Source organism: Antechinus flavipes, chromosome 2 (assembly GCF_016432865.1).
Source record: "Antechinus flavipes isolate AdamAnt ecotype Samford, QLD, Australia chromosome 2, AdamAnt_v2, whole genome shotgun sequence".
Taxonomy (NCBI): Eukaryota; Metazoa; Chordata; class Mammalia; order Dasyuromorphia; family Dasyuridae; genus Antechinus; species Antechinus flavipes.
Window position 1 is genome coordinate 441,192,126 of NC_067399.1, and position 21,124 is coordinate 441,213,249.

The window sequence follows — 21,124 nt, forward strand, 5'->3', positions numbered from 1 at the left end:
TCCTTCCCTACCTATTACATTCCTGTCTACCCCTGAAGGCTCAGGTCAAAGCCCACTTCCAATAAGTCTTCCCTAACCCGGCACCTCATAGTTTTTAGCATTGATTCTATCCTATTGGATAGTTTCTTGCATGTAAACTCAATTTCCCCATCTAGATTCTGAATTTTCCCAGGGTTTAGCACCTCTCCTCCAGCCTCAGAGATAGCCTTGCAATCAGGAATGCCTCTTACCTGTCTACTTCTTCCCAGTTGAGAGCTGGTTTCTGTACAGACACTGGTGGTGGGATGTTCTTTGAAGGAAGCGGGTCCACTCGATAAAAGGCACAGGGCTCCTTAAGCAAGGAGCAGAGATCATCTGCCATCTCTGTGGAAGAGCTATCCCATGTCACTCAGATCCTGCTTCCCCACCTAGCTTAGCCACTATCCACCATCCACTCCCTACTCCAGGAAGAAGCCTTTCCTGCTTTCAGGGCCAGACCAGCTGGGCCTGTTGGCATCATTTTCGGGTCCCCTAGGATAAGGAATCTGAGTAATAATGTTAATGGTGTTGAAAGAGACCCAGCCTCGGAGTCAGGTTTGTAATTCTGGTTTTGTCACTGATTTCACTGTGAGACATTTGAAAGGTAAGTTGATTTTAAAGGTTCCTTTTCAGATCTGACAATAAAACTAATGATTATTATCAATTACTCTTACGTGTTGGATATATTAAGGCAACTTGGGGTTAGACTACCACCTCACTGGTCTTCCTCCTGCCCTAGGGGATGATGGCACTCACAAAAAACATTTAGGGCAGTGTCAGAGGGATCCTCCTTTGAAATGGGTAACTACTGGAAAAAGAAGTCTGCAAAAACCAATTCCATGGAACTAAATCGCCTTGCCATTGGGGTGGTCAGAGCTGGGAAGTCAATAGTAACAGAATGTGAATTAGTAGGACCCTTATAGGTCTACCAGTCTAACCTCTCAGTCTACAGAGGAGTAAACTGAAGTCGGAAAGGAGAAGAAAATTGCTCAAGATCAATTAAGGTAATAATAAACGGCATCTATAGAGCACTTTCAGATTTGCAAAAAATTTTTTTACAAAAAAAGATTTATGTAATTTCACTTGTTCACAAATGAAATCTATGAGATAAATGAAGAAAATAAGCTACCAAGTGTCTTAAGATAATATTTGAACTCAGATATTCCTTAGCTGTAGGTGCCATTAACTATCAGACCCAAGATTAGAACTAAGGTATCTAGAATCCCAAATCTAGGACTGTCCAGCATTATATTTTTCTGGAGGACAAGCCGTAAAAAGAGAGAGGGACTGACTCCATCTGGTCAGGATGGTGTCCCAGGTCTCCTTTTCTATACCCAAGATGTCTTGACCAAACACTGGATACAGCCCCTTACCTGTATAATGGTCCACCAGTGCTTGGAGTGAGGGGAAGGTGAACCGGGGAGAAATGTAGAACCATCCATTCTCCAAGCGATGAATCCTGTAGTGTCTGACTACATCCCGAGAGGTAGGGCGGCTCAACCTCACTGAAAGGGAGTAAGCACCTATAGGAAGGAAGATGAAGGAGGAAACCCTTGAGGTCCTTGGGGTTGGGGTTGAGTCTGAGGCTCCATAAAAATGCCTTCAACCCCTGATGGATAGCACAGGGACTGCTGATTTTGGGTACAGAGGGTCAGGAGGCGAGGGTCAGGGAAGGAGCCATAGGTTGGTCCCTGAACCAGTTGAAAACCATGAAGAATCAGTTATCATTATGGGGAAAAGGTTGCACTAAAACTTTTGTTAGTCAACTTGAATTTATTAAGCACCTTATGTGCCAGAGATTGTGCTAAGTTCTGGGCATACAAAGCTATGCAAAAACAAAAAACAATCTGCTGAATGAAAGAAATTTTTGCGGAAAACTTTCCGATATAAAGTATTTTTGAGGAAAGTTATTGAACATCCCCACCAAGACTGGCTAACTGGGAGAAGAGACATCTGTTCTCCAAGGAGGAGTCATATCTTTACAGAGACCTAAGCTTCCTGAACACTTCCTGTGTCTGTAGTTCCCTTCCCAGCTGGATCCTGACAAGTGCTAACTACCGGGTCAATGTAAGGTGCTTCTTTAGGGCAGGAAAGACGATGATTCAGTCCAGATTCTCTTTGTCAATTTTGTTACATGATACAAAGAAGTAGAAAATTATCCTGGGAGACAAACCTGTGTTCTAGTCCTAGGCGTTGTGAACATTGTTTGGTGGTCACTGGACTTCTTTGGCCCTCGCTTTATTTGTAAAGTGAAGGGAATTGGACTTGATCTCTAAGATCTCTCCTAGCTCTGAAAGTCTATGTTCTATAAGAAGCCCCTCAAAATGAACTCCCCAGTGGTATTATAAAGAAGAAAACATTATCCTAAAGCTTAACGCCAACCCCCATGGAGAAAATGAGGCCATGTTCTTAAGATTTTCCTGCTTTTCCCAGCATAGATCTGGGATGGTCACTCAAGTAGGTCCAGTAAGTACTTGGTGGTTGTAAAGCTTCTGAAAGGTTAATTCAGTACCTACCAAAGCTTCCTTCCTCCCCAACCCCCTTTTAAAAGTTTTATTCGTACCTTCTGTTTTTATTCACTTTCTGATGTACACTCTCTCCATTGAATGAACCTAGTAAAACTCAAAAAAATCAAAACAGTGACCCTCTTCTGACAGGCTAGTCCACCACTTCTCTATCAGAGAGGGAGCTATAGTTACTATTCTGAGTTATTCCTGAGCCAGTGCTGGTCATTACAATTCTTTTTTGTAATACTACACCAAATGAGTTTAACACGATTTTATGTATATAATCTATATCAAATGATTTCCTTTCTAAGGCAATGGGGAGGGGAAGAAAGGAAGGAGAAAAAATGGAAGTCAAAATCTTACAAAGATAAATAATTCAGGAAAAATACTATTATTTTAAAAATATATTACCTCTTCATTTTCAGATTGCCCTTTCAGATTTTCCATTGTGTGGCTTCATAAAATTCTGAGTAAAAGACTGGTTTCAATTTTAGGAAAAAAATTGATTTTTTTCAATTTGGTTTGTCTTGCTTAAACTTTCAAATTGTCAGGGCTAACTTGATTCAACAAATACTTTTTAATTTTCTATGATTAAATTGAATTGACAACTTTGAATTTTTAAAAGTATTCTTTTAGCAATAGGTGATCAATTGGGCACAGTAACTTGTGGTTGGAAAAGAGCTGTACTTTCATTTCTCAATCTTATTTATTTTTGAGGGGCAATTAGGGTTAAGTTATTTGCCCAGGGTCACACAGCTAGTGTCTGAGACCAATTTTGAACTCAAGTCTTCCTGACTTCAGGGCTGGTACTTTATCCACTGTAAAAATCTAGCTGCCTATAGCCCTTCATTTCTAAAAATATTCATTTTCAGGAAGACAAATATACTAATACATTATTGGTGGAGTTGTGAATTATTCCAATCGCTCATAACAATAATTTGAAGTCAAATTGGTTAAAGTTATATTTTAACTCTAAGATCCCCCTGCAGGTCATTTATTTCAAGGAGACCCAAATTTATCTTTGTAAGATTTTGACTTCCATTTTTTCCTCTTTTCCTCCTTCCCCTCCCCACTGCCTTAGAAAGGAAGCCACTTGATATAGGTTATACACCTACAATCATGTTGAACTCATTCGTAGCAGTATTACAAAACCTCATCATTCTTCATCTGTAAAATGAGAAGTGTTGGACTAGGTAGCCTCTAAGATCCATTTTAGCTCTGGGTCTGTGAACAGATGTGGTCTAACGAGGAAATAGTACAGGAGGTCTACCACTTCCTTATTCCTGAACCGGCTGCCTCTCAAGTTCTTATTAACTCTTTTAGTGGCCACCCCTTTTGAGGCCCAATCCTGTCCTTTCCATGAAACCTTTCCTGAGCTCTAAGCAACCCTCCCCTTTCATTCCTGTGGCATTTATGCTGGGGAGAGCCTGGCATGTTTTAAAAAAAAAGGAAAGAAGAAGAAAAGAATTTGTATTGCTATCTTTCATCACTTACATTTCCTAATACTCCCTTTTGCTTCCTCCAAGAGAGCCATCCCTTAAAACAAGGAATAAAACAAAACAAAAGGAAAAGCACTAAAACAAAATCTAACATCACAGGCAATATTCCATAGCCATAGTCCCTGAAGGCTACAAAGAAGTCAAAAAGGACAAAAAGATCATGGTTTTGTTGGACAGGGGTCTGAGCTTGACCCTTAAGATGCATCCAGTTTTAATTGTTTTACTGTTGCTGTTTTTTCCACTTACATCATAGGGGTCACGACACATTATTGTCCCAGCTCTGTGTACTTCACTCTGCAATTCTCCATCTAAGTTTTCCCAGATCCAATAGGATTTCATGTTTCTTTCCTGTCTCTAGCTTGTGAGGGCCGGGATTATAGCCCGCAGGACCTTGCAGCAGTCTGGGCTGAATCTGCTTGTGGTACTGATGGCACAGGGGGCCGGCTCTAAATTCTGAGGTCACCGGGGAGAGGGTGACAAGGGCAAGCTTCTGGGAATTGTCCCCGCAGTGTCCCGGACCAAGGCAGGGACCCAGGACGCGCTTCTGACATGCTAACAAAGTGAAGCAAGCCAGGGTTCTGAACTCCGTGCGTGTCCAAGCTAGGGGACTTTCTCTAGTTTCTCATCTCCCCTTCCAGGGGCACCGTCTCTGCCTGGGGACCATCTGTGGGCCCTTATCTCTCTTTAGTGTCACCTGGGATCTCAGCTAGAGGAGCCCTGCGGTTTCCTGTTTGTATAGTGATTGGTCCCCAGGCGCACACGCTTTCTTACTTCTCTCCCCGGCCTCCGCCCCCACTCCCCTAGCTGCACAGTCCCATCTCCTCCAGGGCCCCTAACCTGGCAAGAAAGTTGTTGTTGTGGATGTCTAAATAGACAAGGATCCTCCTCCTATACCTGAACTGTAAAACAGCAGCTTAAAAAAAAAAAAAAAGATCTGGTGGGGTGAGGGATGGAATTGAAGCAGAAAAGTCAATTTATCAAAGAAGGATTGGCTTTCTATGGCAAAGTAAGTGATGTAATCTAAAGTGCCCCAACTCCCAAATATAAAAAACTAATATAGCTAGCATTTATATGCTTGCTATGTACTGGGCATTTTGTAAATATTATCTCATAATAACAATGAACTTAGGAAATCCATACTATTATGTCTATTTTACTCTTGGGAAAATTAGGACAAACATAAGTTAAATGCTTTGCCAGGGGTCACATGGCTAATCAATGTCTGAGGGTGGATTTGAATTCAGATCTTCCTGACTCCAAGCTCAGTGCCAACTAGCTCTTTCTGCCCCATCCTCTCCTGGAACTTCAGATTTCTTAGAGAATCATTCTTTTTGGGTCAGGAAACTTTAGGCTCTCCAGTTCTCCATTAGAATACAAATAGCTCAGGAAAGTAGACTTTTTAAATCTGGAGGCAAAGATAAATGTCTTGCACATAGATTTAAAAAATCAAACAAGTACAGGTTTAGAATAGCCAGTTAAAAAGGCCCTAGGCGTAGCTAAAGTGATATAGCAGCTTAAAAAATAAAAAAGGCATTATGATTTTTAGGGGGATTGAGAGGGGAGCTGGATCTATGATTTCATTAGTCTAGGGAACTTTGTAGGTAGAAGCTTCTTCCACCAGTTTTCTCCATCTTCATTCTCCTTGACCCCTTTGATGTCCTTTGACACCTTGCTTACTCTCTCCTTTCTAGGTCTTCAGGACTTCCCCCGCCCCTGGTTCTCCTCCTTCTTTGTGTCCTTGGCTATATCCTAGCCTTCTCTAATCATAGAGGTTCTTCACGGGCCTGTTCTTCTCTGGCCATTCTATTTCACTTGGAGGTCTCAGCTCCCCTTGGGTTTACTTTGTGCTGATGATTCTCAAATCTACCTTTCCTGCCCCGACCTCTCTGCTCGTCTCCAAACTCACGTATCCAATTGCCTTTTAGACATCTCAATCCAGCTGTCCAGCAGAGACCTTAAACTCTATATGTCCAAAACAACTCATTAAATTTTCCCTAAGCCCTCCCCACTTTTCTTATTACTCTAGAGGACATCATCCTTCCAGTTTCTCAGGCTTGAAACCTAAGAGTCATTCTGGGCTCCTCACTGCCTCTTAGCCTCCATCAAGGCCTGTTGATTTTACCTTTGCAGCATCTCTCCTATACCCCCCCCCCCAATTCCCATTCTTCTCTGTACTCCATCTTTGGCTCCAGGCATTTTCTCTAGTGTCCCCCATGTCTAGAATGCTCTTTTTATCTCTGCCCTCTGGCTTCCCCAACTAAAATCTTATCTTCTGCTAGAAGCTTTTCCCAGCTCTCAATTCCAGTATCTTCCCTCTATTCATGATTTCCTTTTTATCCTGTGAAAAGTTTACTTGTTAAAAAAAAGGGGGGGATGGTTCTGGATCTTTCTAAAGGTTCACTTAAAAAAAATCAACAATGAAATCTCAAATCCACATTAGGTAGGACTTCAACTTCATCCTCCTGTACTACTCCAAGGGAAACACGGAATTTCATCTTTGCTCTCTTATGAGAGAGAAGGAAGGAGCCAGGATAATTGAGATTTGACCTTTACAACCTCAAATCATGGTGGCTTAACTGGGCTCAGGCTCTTTGGTACTGACGTGGTGTGGGGACAATTGCAGCAGAAGATCCTTAAATCTGGGTAGGCTCATCTAGTCTTATCTATTCTTATCCTACAGATGGGAGAACAGAAACAGAAAGATGAAAAGACTTAAAATCACATTAGACATTAAAATCGGAGCTAGATATTCAAGAAGGTCACTGACAAAAAGAAAGCAAGCTGTCCCTCCTTCCCTCAGTATACATCAAAATATAGCAGCACTTTTTGCTGTAGCAAAGAAATGGAATCAAAGCTGAAGTCAATCAGGGCATGACTAAATAAGTTACAGTTCATTAATGTAATGGAATATTACTGTTATAAGAAACAACAAACATGATGATTAGGGAAAATCATGGAAAGATTCATATGAACTGATGTAAAGTAAGAAAAACCAGGCTACACAATATCTACAGCAATATGAATGGATCAAAACAGATTGTTTCCAAGTGGCTCCAAAGAAGAGATAAGACAACCCTTCCTCTGATTGTAAAGGGGCTGAGTAAAGGGGACTACTGGTCACAATAATCCACAATTATGGAACACTGCACATATCATATTTTTTCCTTCATTGTGTTGATGGGTTCTAATGATTTTTTTTCTCTGTTTAAAAAAAAAGTCCTTTTGTTAGAAAGCGCTTTCAAAGAGGGAAAAGAAAAATAGATATAGGAAGAAATCTAGATGACAGAAAAACAGAACATACCAACAACAACAAAATCATAGCCTAGATTCAAATCTAGGTCCAGTGTTTCTTCTACTATCACCATGGTGCTAGGTTTCTGAGCTTTCTTTCTGAGATCTTGGAGATCCTAAAAGTGTTCTAATCACTTCATGTGTTCTCTCCCCCAAAACTCCTAAACATCTTAGATCAAATATAAACAATTACTTTTGTACCCTTGTTATATAGGTATTCTCCTTTTCACAATCTTTAGTGTAGTTAATACAACTTTCTTGCTATCTCCTAAATACAGCACTCTATCTCCCATCTCCATCCATATCTTTGGCCTGTAATCCCTGACTGGAATACATTCCCTCATCACTTCTGCCTCCTAGAATCCGTCTTTTCCTCAAGGACTAGTGCCTTCCTTCTTCCCTTTCCCCCATTTACTTTATCTTTTTTTTTTTTTTTAAAGCTGGAAGCCAGAAGCAATTGAAGAGACTTAAAAGAGATTTTCTCTAACTCCTGCTTCTTCAAGTCTGTCCTGCCCCTTCTGCAGATGCAAAGCAATGAGGACAGTCCGATACAACTGGCTCTTTAAAACAGGGTTACATTTATTAATGTAAATGTTCTCTTTCTCCTTGAAGATAGAAATACTTCCATTTTTATTGGTTGTAGCTATAGCACAGTGTTGGACACACAGTAGGCACTTAATAAATGCTTATATCTTGATTTCAAAGTTGCTATACTAATTACTCTCAGTAGAACTAATGTCATGGCTTCCCCACTATGGTCAGATGGATTTTCATTGAATCATCCATAACCTGTGATCAGGATCTCTTTTAGCCAAAGCTATGAATCCATATAAGTTTAGGTTACTAGGGTAATGATCAGCATCTATGATCATATAAGAAAGACAAGAAAACTGACCCACACAATGATTGAACCTGGAATTGTCATCATTTCGTTTACTTCTTGTTCCCTCTAATTATTGTTTCTTCGAGGGCAATGGTTATTTCTCTTTTATTTGTTCGCTATATCCCCAAGGTCTAGCACAATCCCTGGCACATAGTAGGCACTTAAGAAATGTTCACTAAATCAAAATGAATTCTTTGTCAAATTCTGGACGCTAGGGAAGTTTTCTTTAAAAACTCAGCTCCTGCAGCCCAATCCAAACCAGCTTCCACACTAGGGCACCCGTCCTGCCCAGTCCCAGTCTCTATAGTCTGTACCTCTCCTGGTCTGACTATCCCGGATCAGGAAGGATCCTCCGTGGTTGCTGGGGAGAAGCAGAAGATCCTCTGCTTTCTCTCGATTCAGGCCTTCATAGAGCCAGCTGGGAAAAGAGGAAGGAAAGTCAAATATCCATTCAGAGGGTGAGTCTACCATACTTGGCGTACCTTGGCAGCCTTCCCTGCTCCCTTTCCCTTCCTATCCTTATCTGCTTCCCTCACAGGATATGGGCCCAGGACAACAAATCCGAGCCAGTGGGGCATCTATGTGGAACAGGGGATAGCACTTCCAAGCGTCATTTTTCAGAGCTGTAAAATGGTTTACAATAGAGTTGTGAAATAGGGAACTATGGTCCCTTTTAAAGCTCTGATGTTCTACGGTTCCATGATTCTGAGAATTACAGCCTTTAGAAAGGAAAGCCTAAATTAACTCATAAGTGGACTATGACACCCCTGAATCCCTAGGTTCATCTGGGTTAGTTATTTAGGCCATAAACTCCTTAGGATAATGACTTTCAGCTTAGAAAGGGCTTATTGTAAGTAGAGTCAATCTTAGATTTTCCTGGGGGTAACATTCCTAGAAAACAGAGTTAAAAACACAAATATTATACATCAAACTTGGGAAATAGGCGGTTAAGTTCCTACAACCACAACAAACCATAATCTTTTGCTAGAAGTTGCTAAAAATATACTTTTCTGCATACAGTTCTTTAACTGTATAACAAAACATTAATTAATTTAACTGTTATAACAAAACATTAATTCTGATAATATGCATTTTTCCTAATATAGTAATGATGAAATAAATGTGTTATGCAAAATAAAACTTGTAACATGGAAAACATTTTTTTTGGTTCTTATTTCCTAGAATTTTCTAGAATTTTTCCCCAGGATTTTTGATGTTAACATTTCAAAAAGAAAAAAAAAAAACCCAACACATTGATTTCAAACAATATAATCATTTTATAACAAGTGAACTCTAGTATTATAAATACTTTCCTTTTTGCAGATTAATAAATCATTTGTTCACACCTATTTTCTGAGTAACAAATTATTCTATTTTCTCTCTAAGTTGAATCACTGACTTTGCCCACTTGGACTTAGAGCTCAAAGAATTTGCACTACATTTTGGGAATACAATTGCAACAAAAAAGTTGAGTTTTAAAGGCAAACAGATGAAAATATGCAACAAATGCATAGGGAGCTTTTTACAAGGAGAGGGTGAACAAGACCAGTAATAGGATACCAAGCACTACCAACTGTTCCACACACTTGCACACATCATGTTCCTCATTCTTTTCTCTACCTTAACTAGTCAAGATTGTGCAATGGTACCAGTGGGAAAGTGAAAATAAGGTTACTAATAAAACCATTTGAATTCTCGAGATTGGGAAAGTTGAGGGTTGACTATAGATTTCAAAAGAAATATTCTTCTGTACACTCATAGGACCTGAATGTCCCCATTCAGTAGCTTTTGCCATGCTGGAAAAAATATTTCACTGTGGTCTTAACAAAATTCTATTTTCTGAGGATAGCTTGACTAAGGATGGAGAGCTTCATTGCCAGCAGGCTGGATACTTGGTAACGGCTATGGACAGAACACTGAGTTGGGACTGCTTGGAATTCAAATCCTTCCTTCCTAGCTTACTAGTTGTGTGATGTTGGGTAAATCATTTAGCTCTGTTTGCTTTAGGCTCCCTCTCTGTAAAATGGAAATAATATTGCACCTATCTCCTAAGTTTGTTGTAAAGATTGAATGAGATAATAATTGTAAAGTGCTTAGCACAGTGCCTGGTACAAAGTAAATGCTGTGTAAATATTAGTTAATATTTATAATTGTTATTATTATTATTTTATATGACATTGAACAAGTCACTAAACTTTTCAGCCTCTTTTCCTCACTTAAAAAAGAAAATGATTAGACTCAATGACCTCTAACTTGCCTTCCAGCTCAAAATCAATTTATGATTTTATGAATTTTTGATCATGGCAACCCAAGAAGTAAAGAAAAATACTTCATCCCCTAATACTTTTGCCCTGACAATGAACAGAGGATTTAAAAAAAAAGGGCCAGTCAATGTTAGTAATTACATAGTTTTTAGACACCTGAAAATAATAATTCATGTGTATATTTAACCTATATCAGATTGCTTGCTGTCTTGGGAAGCTGAGAAGGGGAAGGAGACAGAAAGAAATTTTGAACACAAGATTTTGTAAAAATGAATGTTACAATGTATTACATGTATTTGGAAAAATAAAATACTATTAAAAATCTTAAAAAAAAAAAAGAAAATATTAATTCAGCCACTGGCCCTCTAAAGGTCCTTTTCCACTGACCAATGAGTCAACATGGTATTGGAGGAACTATATCACATCCTTACTGATATTCTTACTATAGGAAACCCCAAGAAATGAGGAAGTTGAATCCAATGTGCATATTTTCTTTAGAGAAGTAAAGGAGTTGGCAGAGCTGGTCTCACTGAAAGTCTAACAGGTAACAAGAAACATGGGATGCTTAGCTACCTCATCCTGCATTGATCATGAGGATAAGTAAAAAAAAAAAAAAAAAAAAAACCACCATGAAAGTAAATGCAATTTTGGCCACTAGTAATTGTTGCAGAGGATAATGTGAGAGAGAAATTCTATAAGCCCTCCAGATGAAATGAATATATCTTATAAAATTCTGTGGCTTCAGTACAAAAGTCCATAGGGAGATATAGTGAAAAATAAGCTGGAACACATACAGTTCAGGACCAGTAAGCAGAAGAGACTCAGATTTATACCTAACGCACAATGAAGCTTTTATACCTGTATAAAATAAATACTTTCTTTAAAAAGAAAGTTGGAGCAGTGAGATGATTCAGGTCAGTTCCAATGATCTTGTGATGAAGAAAGCCATCTATACCCAGAGAGAGGACTGGGGGAACTGAGTGTGGATCGCAACATAGAATTTTCACTCTTTTTATTGTTGTTTGCTTGCATTTTTTTTCTCATTTTTTTCCTTTTTGATTTGATTTTTCTTATGCAGCAAGATAATTGTATAAATATGTATGCATATATTGGATTTAACATATATTTTGACAATGTTGATAAAACATATATTGGATTATTTGCCATCTAGGGAAGGGGAGTGGGGGAGAAAGAGGGAAAAACTGGAAGACAAGGTTTTGCATGGATTAATATTGAAAAATTATTCATGCATATAATTTGAAAATAAAAAGCTTTAATTTAAAAAGGGCAATTTAAAAATAAATAAATAAAAGAAAGAGTTAGAGGGCATTGGATGTAGTGAAAAATCTAATACCCTTTTTGGAAATGATGTTAATCATATAGCATCATGGATTTTGAGCCTAAAGTTGTCTTACTCAAACTTAATAGAATCTTGTCATTTAACAACTAGATATCAATGTGGGAGTCATTTCTAATCAGCTGTCTTTGGATATTTAGACTACTGCTTTCTTAGAACGGAGAACAAAATCAGTACCAAATTAGAAGAAAAATTAAAGATGATAAGATATCGTGTTCAATTAAAGCAAATACTACCTGACCTATTCAAACTAGCAATTAATGCAAAAATAAATAGAAAATGGATCAAAAAATGCCAATGAGATCACAGGATAGATCCCTATCCTTATGGGGCATCCAGATGGAGCTATTCATCAAACAACTGGAGGTGTAAGATGAGAAGTCAGAAAAAAGATGATTGGCAATAGAAACGTGCAAGTCAAATTCAGAGATAACAGGAGAATCCATAGAACTTATGGGCACTCCAAGGGGGAATGCAAAGAAAAGAAGAGAAGATCCAGGAAAAAAGAGATGTCAGCTATTAAGGGGTAGAAGATGGGGAAAGACCCAGCGAGGGAGGCAGAGAGGAAAAACAAGAGAGAACAATGGTGCAATATCCAAGAAAGGAAAGCATATTCAGGAAGAGGGGACGATCAACTGTATCAAATGCTGTGTAGACATCAAGGAAGATAAGTCTTCAGCTTGATCAGTAAATCACTGGTGATTTTTGAAAGAGTAGTTTCAGGAGAGTAGATTGTAAGGGGTCAAGGACTGAGTGAGTGATGACGAAGTGAAGTGAGTGCTTATAGTGATTATTTCTAAGGATGGATGACAGTGGCTAGAGGAGATGGCAGATTCAAGGGAAGCTTCTTAAAGGATCAGTAGGGAACTTAACTATATTTGTAAGCCATTAGAAAAGTAGAGATTGAAGGTGAATGAGAATGAGAGAATGACAAATTCCTGGAGGAGATAGAAGGAGATAAGATCCAAGACACAAATAAAGAGGGGGCAGGGTTGGGCTTTCTCTTTGTGGTCTGATATCATAGCTGAATCATGACAAGATATGTCTTATCTGCTTTGTAGGGTTATATTGAGAAAATGACTTTGTAAATTTTAAACCTCTATCACCATCCCTGGAAGTTTCCTTAAGGGGAAGACCTCTGGGGAAGACACCAAAGAACTATAGAATGTCACATCAGGAAGGGACATTAGACCACATAATTTCAAAGCTGGAAATACTTTAAAGACCATCTAGTCCACATCCTCCCTACACAGGAAATGGCAGCCCCGAGGAGCAGAATGGTCTTGCCCAGGGTCCCATTGATGTCAGAACTACAGCTTGATTTCCTGTCTTCTCCTCCCAGGAAAGTGAGCATAATTTCTAGGACGGGATTTTCTAAGAGATTGAGAAAAACTTACCCATGAGAGATTTTGGCCACGTGGCTGCTGGGAATACTGAACTCCTGGTTAGTGGCTTCAGACATAACTCTCCACCAGTCTCCGTTGCTGCAACCCAAAGAAGTCCATCAAACTCCCTTCTCCAAAGTAGGGGCAATTGCTAAAGCAGGAAAATGACCCCTGAAACTCTCTCTTCTTTACTCCTCGAGCTCTTCTTTCCTCAAGAGTTCAGAGCTAAATATATTTATTCTATCTAAATTTGTATGTGAACTTCTTGTCTCCTTCGATTAGAATGCAAATTTTCTGAGGACAGGAACTTGTTTCTTTCTCTTTTTTGGGTATCCTTTTGTGCCCGACACAAGGGACATGGCATAAAGTAGGCACTTAGTAAGTGCTTGTTGATTAAGATGGGTCCTTCTCATGATATGCATAGACTTAGAGGATCATTGTGTCCTGGGCCATAAAGCCTTTCTTGGAACCAGGAGTGGAGAGTGGGAATGATCCGCAGAGCAGTAGGAGCAGCCTCATTACCAGAACATCATGGTTTGGGCACACATTGGAATTTAGGCTATTAGTGAACTGCTTTATGTCTGGAGTTCTGAGCTACAGGGCACTAAGCCAGCTAAATTTGGGAACCTCTCCAGGAGTGGGGATCCCTCCAGGAGTGAGGGGCCTCAGGTTGCTAAAGGAGAGGCAAACTGATCCATAATGAAAGCAGAGTAGATGATCAGTAGGAGGATGAGCAGAGCATCCAGGGATTCGCACAGTACCTGGGACATTGTGGGAGCTTAATAAATACCAGCTGACTTGATGTAAGTAGCCAATGCTCTGTTAGCCTGAGCAAGATTTGGAGACTGAGGCAAAAAAAAAAGCTAAGAAGACTATATATCTAGAGCTGAGACTTCAGAGGCCCTTGAGTCCAAATTCTCCTCATTTTGAGATTAAATCACTGACCTAGCGTCATACATAGTGTCTTAGATGGGATTTGAACCCACGCGTGTCTGATTCCGAGTTTGTGTCCCCTCCACTACTTCATTCTGTTGCTCCTTGTTGCTAAATTGAGATTGATGGGAATCCCCCAAACCTCACTTCCCTAGCACCTCCCCCACCCCGAAAAAAAGTCTCAGGAGTTAATGAGTGAGTTCTCCATCAGTGGATTCCGGTTTGACCCCTTGTTGTTAGGGAAGTTGTAGAGAGAGTTCCTGCTCAGGCACGAGCTGGAATGAGTGACAACGGGTCTTCTTCCTAGCCAGATTCCGTGGCTCTCAGACACAAACAGCCTTAGAAACAGGAAGGAGTAGCCTGACTGCGGTGCCACTGCTGAGTGGCCAGACTTATTATCACAGTCCTTGAGAGGATAAACCAGAAAATCAAGACATCCTTTCTGAAAGGCCCTCTTTGCTATGAGCACAAATTACTGAGGGGAGAGGAAAGGAGTCACCTCCAAAGGCCCCCAGCCATCCGAAGAGTGGAGCACTTTGGTCCCTGGGAGGCAGGGTGCCTCCCCGCTGGAGAATTAGCTTTGGGGAGAGGGGATGAGAAAGCAGATGGTGAAAGGCATTTTGAAGATCGTCTGCCTGCTTCTCAGTTTGTGTGGAGCCTCCTGATGCTCCAGCTCTGCTGGCGGGGCAGGTTGCTAATGGTAGAAGGATGCTGCTGTTCAGATTCTGGCTCTCTTCTGGGCAGAAACTCCTTCTACAACCTCCCTAATAGCAAGGAGTCTGTCTAGCCTCTGTTGAAATATCTCAAGAGGTGGAGAACTCGCTCATTAGCTCTTGAGACTTTTTTCAAGGGTGTGAAGCTCCAGGGAGGTGAGGGATCCTGGGCAGGGTTTGGGGGTTCCCATCGATCCCGCCTGAGCAACAAGGAACAGCCTAATGAAGTAGTGGAGGGAGCACGGGCTCTGGGAGTCAGGGCTTGGTCTGGTGTGAGCTGCCTCTGCCGGGCGACAGAGTCACCCTGGATTCCTGGGATCTGCTGTCCAAAGCGTGGCTTGCTTTGTGCTTGGCCCAGGCAGCCAGGGATGGATGGCGCTGGTTTAGCTCTCTGTGTCCCAGTCTTACCGACAGACTTACTCAGAGATGATGGTCAGCGGCTCCCCAAGTCTCAGCACCAGCTCCCCATGTTCCCCAGCTGGGAAACTGTCCAAAGCCACAGCCATAGCCTTGCTTTCATCTGGAGGGTCAGGAACAGTCAAGAGTTCTGGAAGAGAAAAAAGAGAGACCTGGATTCTAGTCCAAGCCCTGCCATCGATTGACGGTATAACCTTGGACTGATCCCTTCCTTCTGATAAATCTCAGTTTCCTTATCCTTAAAATGGAATTGCTGAGGACTGATAGTTGTAAATCACAGTCCTAGAACATTTTAGACATTGAAGAAATTATCAGGTACTGATTTGGAGCAGAAAGGAAACTTGAACATCGTTCAGTTTAACTTCACTCCACAGATGAGGACATTGAGGTCCCTCCTGAGAGCTCACTTGCTCAAAATACCACAGGTTCTAAAATAGCAGAGTCAGGATCTGAATCCATTTTGCCAAGCTTCTCATGTGGTACTTTAATATTTGCAAAAGTAATGAGTGGGCAGATATCAGGGAGAGAAGCACTTTACATGGACTATCTGATTCTTGTGGCAACCTATGAAGAAGGTACTAGAGGGGCAGCCGGGTGGTACAGTGAACAGAGCACTGGCCCTGCCTGAGTTCAAATTTGGTCTTAACCACTTGACACTAGCTGTGTGACTCCAGGCAAGTCACTTAATCCTGAGTGCCTCACCAACCAAAAACAAAAAACTACAAATATGTTACAGGTAAGGAAATCAAGATCTAGGGAAGGAATATTAAATGGAATGACCCACAAATGTAGTTAGGGAGGATTTGAAGCGAGTCTTTTTTCTTTCTAAGCCTAGAATACTTTCTATTAGGCAGCTTCTCCAAAGGTATTTTTCTTCAGGTAATGGTTAGACTAGCCTCCTTCCAGCTTTGATTCTGCCGTTCCTTCTTATTCCCGCTGTGTAGTGCTGGGGGACTTTATGCCTCATTCTAACTGGTCACCAAGACTAGGTGACTTCACACTCAGTGTACGCTGCCATGACTCCTGTTGAGAGTGCTTCCTCCAGCTTTAACTGATGAGCCGGTGATTGAAGAGATGAGATTCACCTGAGAAGTTCTTTCAAAAACTGAAATTTTATGAGTAGGGGAAAGCTCTTGGAGCTATGTGGTGCTCCAGTCCTGGATATCAGAATGGATTATTTTGTGTTTGCTCTTTTGGTGGTGAGTTTGTAATGGTTTTCATTATTCCATACCAACCTACATTATTCCCTACCAACCTGTGTTAGTATGAATTTTTAAATTGGAGCTCCATACTCTGATAAAATCACAGGTCAAATCCCTATCCCCAACCCCATCCCTAAAAGTCAGCTTTATTATTATTAATATATGAATAGAAGACTGAGCTTGGAGTCAAAAAGAACTTATTTCAAATCTAGCTTCAGACTTATTTGCTGCATGGCTCTAGATAAATCACTTCTTTTTGCCTCAGTTTTCTCACTATAAAATAAGGATAGTACTCACCTCCCAGAATTTTTGTGTGAGATAATATTTATCACTAGGAAACTGATTTCAGTGCAGTGAGACTGCCTTTTCTCTCTTATTTAGAAGGTGGTGACCCAAATTATTCATGAAGAAATTTATTTCTCCTTTTTTCTCAATCTGGGCTACTTCAATCAATCAATCAATCGATGAAGAAGCATTTATTAAGTCCTACTATGCTCCAGGCACTATACTAGGCCCTAGAGATGCACAAACAAAAATGAAACAATCTTTGTTCTCAAAGTACAAATACTATATTTCTCAGCAACAAAGTGCCCAGAACTTCAACTTCCTGAAGTCTGGGAGGAGGTTGAAGGCCCTGTGTTATAGAACTGAGTTTATTATAATTGCAAGGTTTGTCTTCCAGAATTCAAAGAGAAACCAGGAAGGGCACATGAGCATATATAAGGATGCTGGCAAGCCGCATCTTGGCTTAGGAAACCACTTGTAATCTAAGTTCTATTGTATTTATTTTGTTAAAATTTTCCCAATTACATTTTTATTTGGTTCAGCCAACTTAGGAGTTCAGCTTTTTGTTTGGCACTTCTAATTTGAAAACCACATATGTATATAGTTTATGTTTGTGTCTATATTATCCATACATTTATTACTATAAAAACATACTAAAACAGCTGCCTATCAAACTCATGCCTGGGGAACAATTCATGAATTAATAAGAAATAGAGAGCATTGTGAAGCATAAAAATTGAAAATTTTAATCATATTAAGTTTAAAAGTTTTTATACAAATAAAACCAATGTAGCCAAGATAAGAAGGAAAGCAGAAAATCGTGGAGGAAATTTTATATAGAGACAGTTTCTCAGGTAAAGGGTTAGAAAGAATTTTGTCAAGTTTGTAAGAATACAAGTTATTTCCTAATTGATAAATAGGCAAAGGATATGAACAGGAAGTTTCTGGATGAAGAAATCAAAGCTACACATAGTAATATGAAAAAAATGCTGTAAATTATTGTTCTTTAAAGAAATGCAAATTAAAATAACCTTGAGATATCACTTTACAATCTAGGTTGGCTAAAACTAGATTAAAGGTTAATCTAGTTCAGGTTGCACTTGGGAATGTTGTGACTTACATGTGACTTAATAGACTTTGTGTTTGACATCTGCTCTAGAAGCTATAGTTCAGGGATAGTAGTGCTTTGGGTATCCTGAACTGAGGAGGGATGTTCTTCCCAGAGGCCAATTCAATCTCAGAGTTAAAAATCCAAGTTTTTGTGACAAAACTCTTAGAACTGAAGGGAAAATTTGACATATAACATCCAGAAGAAATATAATGTAAATATTAAAGGCCAATTATAAGGAATTCAATAATGTCAAACTTTAATTCATACATGTGAAAGATGAGCAATACCCTTATGAATGCATTTTTTGAGTAGTTTGAAAGAAAGCCATGGGCCGACCTATGTGATTCTTTAAAAAAAAAAAGAGAGAGATAAAAAGGGGCAATTATCTTACACAAATGAAGCATAAAAGGAAAAATTGATACAAAAGAAGCTAGTAGGGAGGAGGGCAAGTAGTACTGGAACCTTACTTTTATCAAGAATAGATTAAAGAGGGAACCACTAGAAGGGCATAAATCATCTAAATTTAGAAAGAAATAAGAGGACAAAGAGGTTGGGGGCACAAGTACAATGAAGGACTCTTAGAGAGGTGAATATATTAAGGAATAAGTGGGGAGAGGAGGGAGTAAAAGTAAAGCAGAGGAGTGAAGAGGCATAGGAATGGAGTGAGAAACATTGAAAGAAAAAATAGGAAGGAGGAAAATACACAAATAATTGTTGCTTAGAATGTGTATGGAATGAATTTACCCACAAAATGGAAATGGATAGCAGATTAAAAATTGTAATTCAACAATTATGTTGCCTTCAGGAAACATTATAAAAATGAGAGTTACACAGAAGAATAAAATAAAGAGCAGGAGTAGAATTTAGTATATGAAAAAAAACCAGAGATAGAAATAATGATCTCAGACAAAGTTAAAGTTAAAACAGATTTAATCAAAAGGGAAAAGTAGAGAAACCACACAATATGTCAGCAATATTGTTCGATATTGTTTTAGACCATTTAAAATATCTAGACAGATTTAAAATACTTGAATGCTTACCTGCCAAAACAGACACAGAAACTGTAAGAACATAAACACAAAATACTTTTTATAAAATAAACTCAGCTCTAATTCACTGAAATAATATTTATTGTTCATAAGTAGATACAATCAACATATTTTTCAATGACAATTTTACTTAACCAATCTAAATATTCATTGTTATCCAAATTGAATTACTAAAAATTTATTTTACTGAATTAGAAAAAATAATAATGAAGTTCATTTAGAAGAACAAAAGAAAAAAGGAACTTCAAAGAAACCAGGGGAAAAAACTGTAAAGGAAGTAGATCCAGCAGTATCAGATGTTATGCTATATTGTAAGGCGAAAGCATTATTGAAGTATAAAAAGGATAAATCTATATAGTCAAGAACAGAAGGAAAGCAGAAAATTGGGAGAAAACTTTCATAGACAGTTGGGTTGGAACATAACTGTGGTATAAGAAATGACCTAGTTGATTTAGAAAAACATGAAAAGATATGAACTTATGAAGCAAAATACCGTTCACTTTCAGAGTAATGATGATAGGAGGAAATAAGCCTAGAATGGTCTTATAAATAGTGTGAGTATAGATTTGTATAAATAGATATCTATGTATCTATCCATGCTTAATTGTACCCTTCTTTATAGGAAGGGGAGGGAGGGAGAAAAAATAAAGCAAAAAGTACACAGCAGAAACAAAAGAAAACCAAGAAAGCAAAGAAAATCTGGGCAAATTTGAAAACAATGTGTAGTATTTATTATATAGGTTTTCTTGAAATGGAAATCTACTGTTTTATGTGGAATCCCTGTGACCTGTTGTATATATATATTTTTCTCACTTTGGATTTAAGTTTAAAATAAAAAAATTTACAAAAAGAAGTGTAAACAGAATGATTTCAGAAAGGCCTGGAGAGACTTACACGAACTGATGCTGAGTGAAACGAGCAGGGCCAGGAGATCATTATATACTTCAACAACAATACTATATGATGACCAATTCTGATGGACCTGGCCATCCTCAGCAGTGAGATGAACCAAATCAGTTCCAATACTGCAGTAATGAACTGAACCAGCTATACCCAGCGAAAGAACTCTAGGAGATGACTAAGAACCATTACATTGAATTCCCAATCCCTCTATTTTTGCCTGCCTGCATTTTGGATTTCCTTCACAGGCTAATTGTACAATATTTCAGAGTCCGATTCTTTTTGTACTGCAAAATAACGGTTTGGTCATGTATACTTATTGTGTATCTAATTTATACTTTAATATATTTAACATCTACTGGTCACCCTGCCATCTAGGGGAGGGGGTGGAGGGAAGGAGGGGAAAAATTGGAACAAAAGGTTTGGAAATTGTCAATGTTGTAAGATTATCCATACATATAACTTGTAAATAAAAAGCTATTTAAAAAAAAGTGTAAGAAATCACTGAGGTAAACTATCCACATGAAGCTCTCCTAAGATTTGATAGAACATAAATCCCTTGGCAGGGAATTATTTTGGTTTGTCATTGTCTCCTCAGCACCTAATATAGCATCATTAATTTGGAGCTAGAGAGGGAATGAGGCTAACCCTTTCATTTTACTGAGGTCAGATAAGTCAGATTATTTGTCTAAAATCAAACAGATGTTAGTAAATGGCAAAGATCTTATTGATAAATTTATTTACTTACTTACAATCAAGTTTAAATGTTTTGTCCAGGGTCACACAGCCCTTAAGTGTTTGAGATCACATTTGAATTCATGTCCTGCTGATTCCAGATCCAATTGCTCTATCTACTACTGCACCTAGCTGCCCCCTTATTGCAAACCCTGAATCCAGAAAAAGCTGGGGAAGTTGTTGAGAATCACCGGGTAAAACGAGGTTTGGAGATTTCCTCTAGATCCATACCTTCCAAAGCCCCACTAACTAAGGAGGAGCTGGAGTGAGATGCCCAAGCAGGACTGCATTTTACCTTCCTGTAAAAGCCCGGATCTCTGGCCTCTGGCAGAGAGCCCAGGAAGATGTAGGTTTGTTCTCCTTCGGCTGGGCAAACTTCCCATGGTACTTTGGCAGATGGCTCTGAAACATGCCATGAGGAGGAATCTGAAAGAGAAACTTGGATCATCGATATCCAGCTCCTAACGTGGCTTGTTCTTCTGCCCCAACCACCACCTAACCCTCCAGTCTAGTCCTCGAGGAGATTATTTTGCCAGAGCAGTGGGGAACAGTGGAAGAATGTTGAACTTGAGGTC

At 39.3% G+C, this 21,124-nt stretch overlaps 1 protein-coding gene across 1 annotated transcript in view; it reads right to left on the reverse strand.

Annotated features, from left to right (window-relative positions):
* SLA2 (Src like adaptor 2) overlaps positions 1 to 21,124 on the reverse strand; it is a 31,814-nt gene that overhangs the window by 1,678 nt on the left and 9,012 nt on the right. The window contains exons 2-7 of the mRNA XM_051979248.1: positions 20,845 to 20,975; positions 15,271 to 15,397; positions 13,217 to 13,303; positions 8,513 to 8,616; positions 1,392 to 1,541; positions 231 to 363 (exon numbers count right to left, since the gene is read on the reverse strand). Coding sequence (XP_051835208.1) covers positions 231 to 363; positions 1,392 to 1,541; positions 8,513 to 8,616; positions 13,217 to 13,303; positions 15,271 to 15,397; positions 20,845 to 20,965 — 722 coding nt within the window. The 5' untranslated portion in view covers positions 20,966 to 20,975. The remainder of the gene's footprint in view (positions 1 to 230; positions 364 to 1,391; positions 1,542 to 8,512; positions 8,617 to 13,216; positions 13,304 to 15,270; positions 15,398 to 20,844; positions 20,976 to 21,124) is intronic.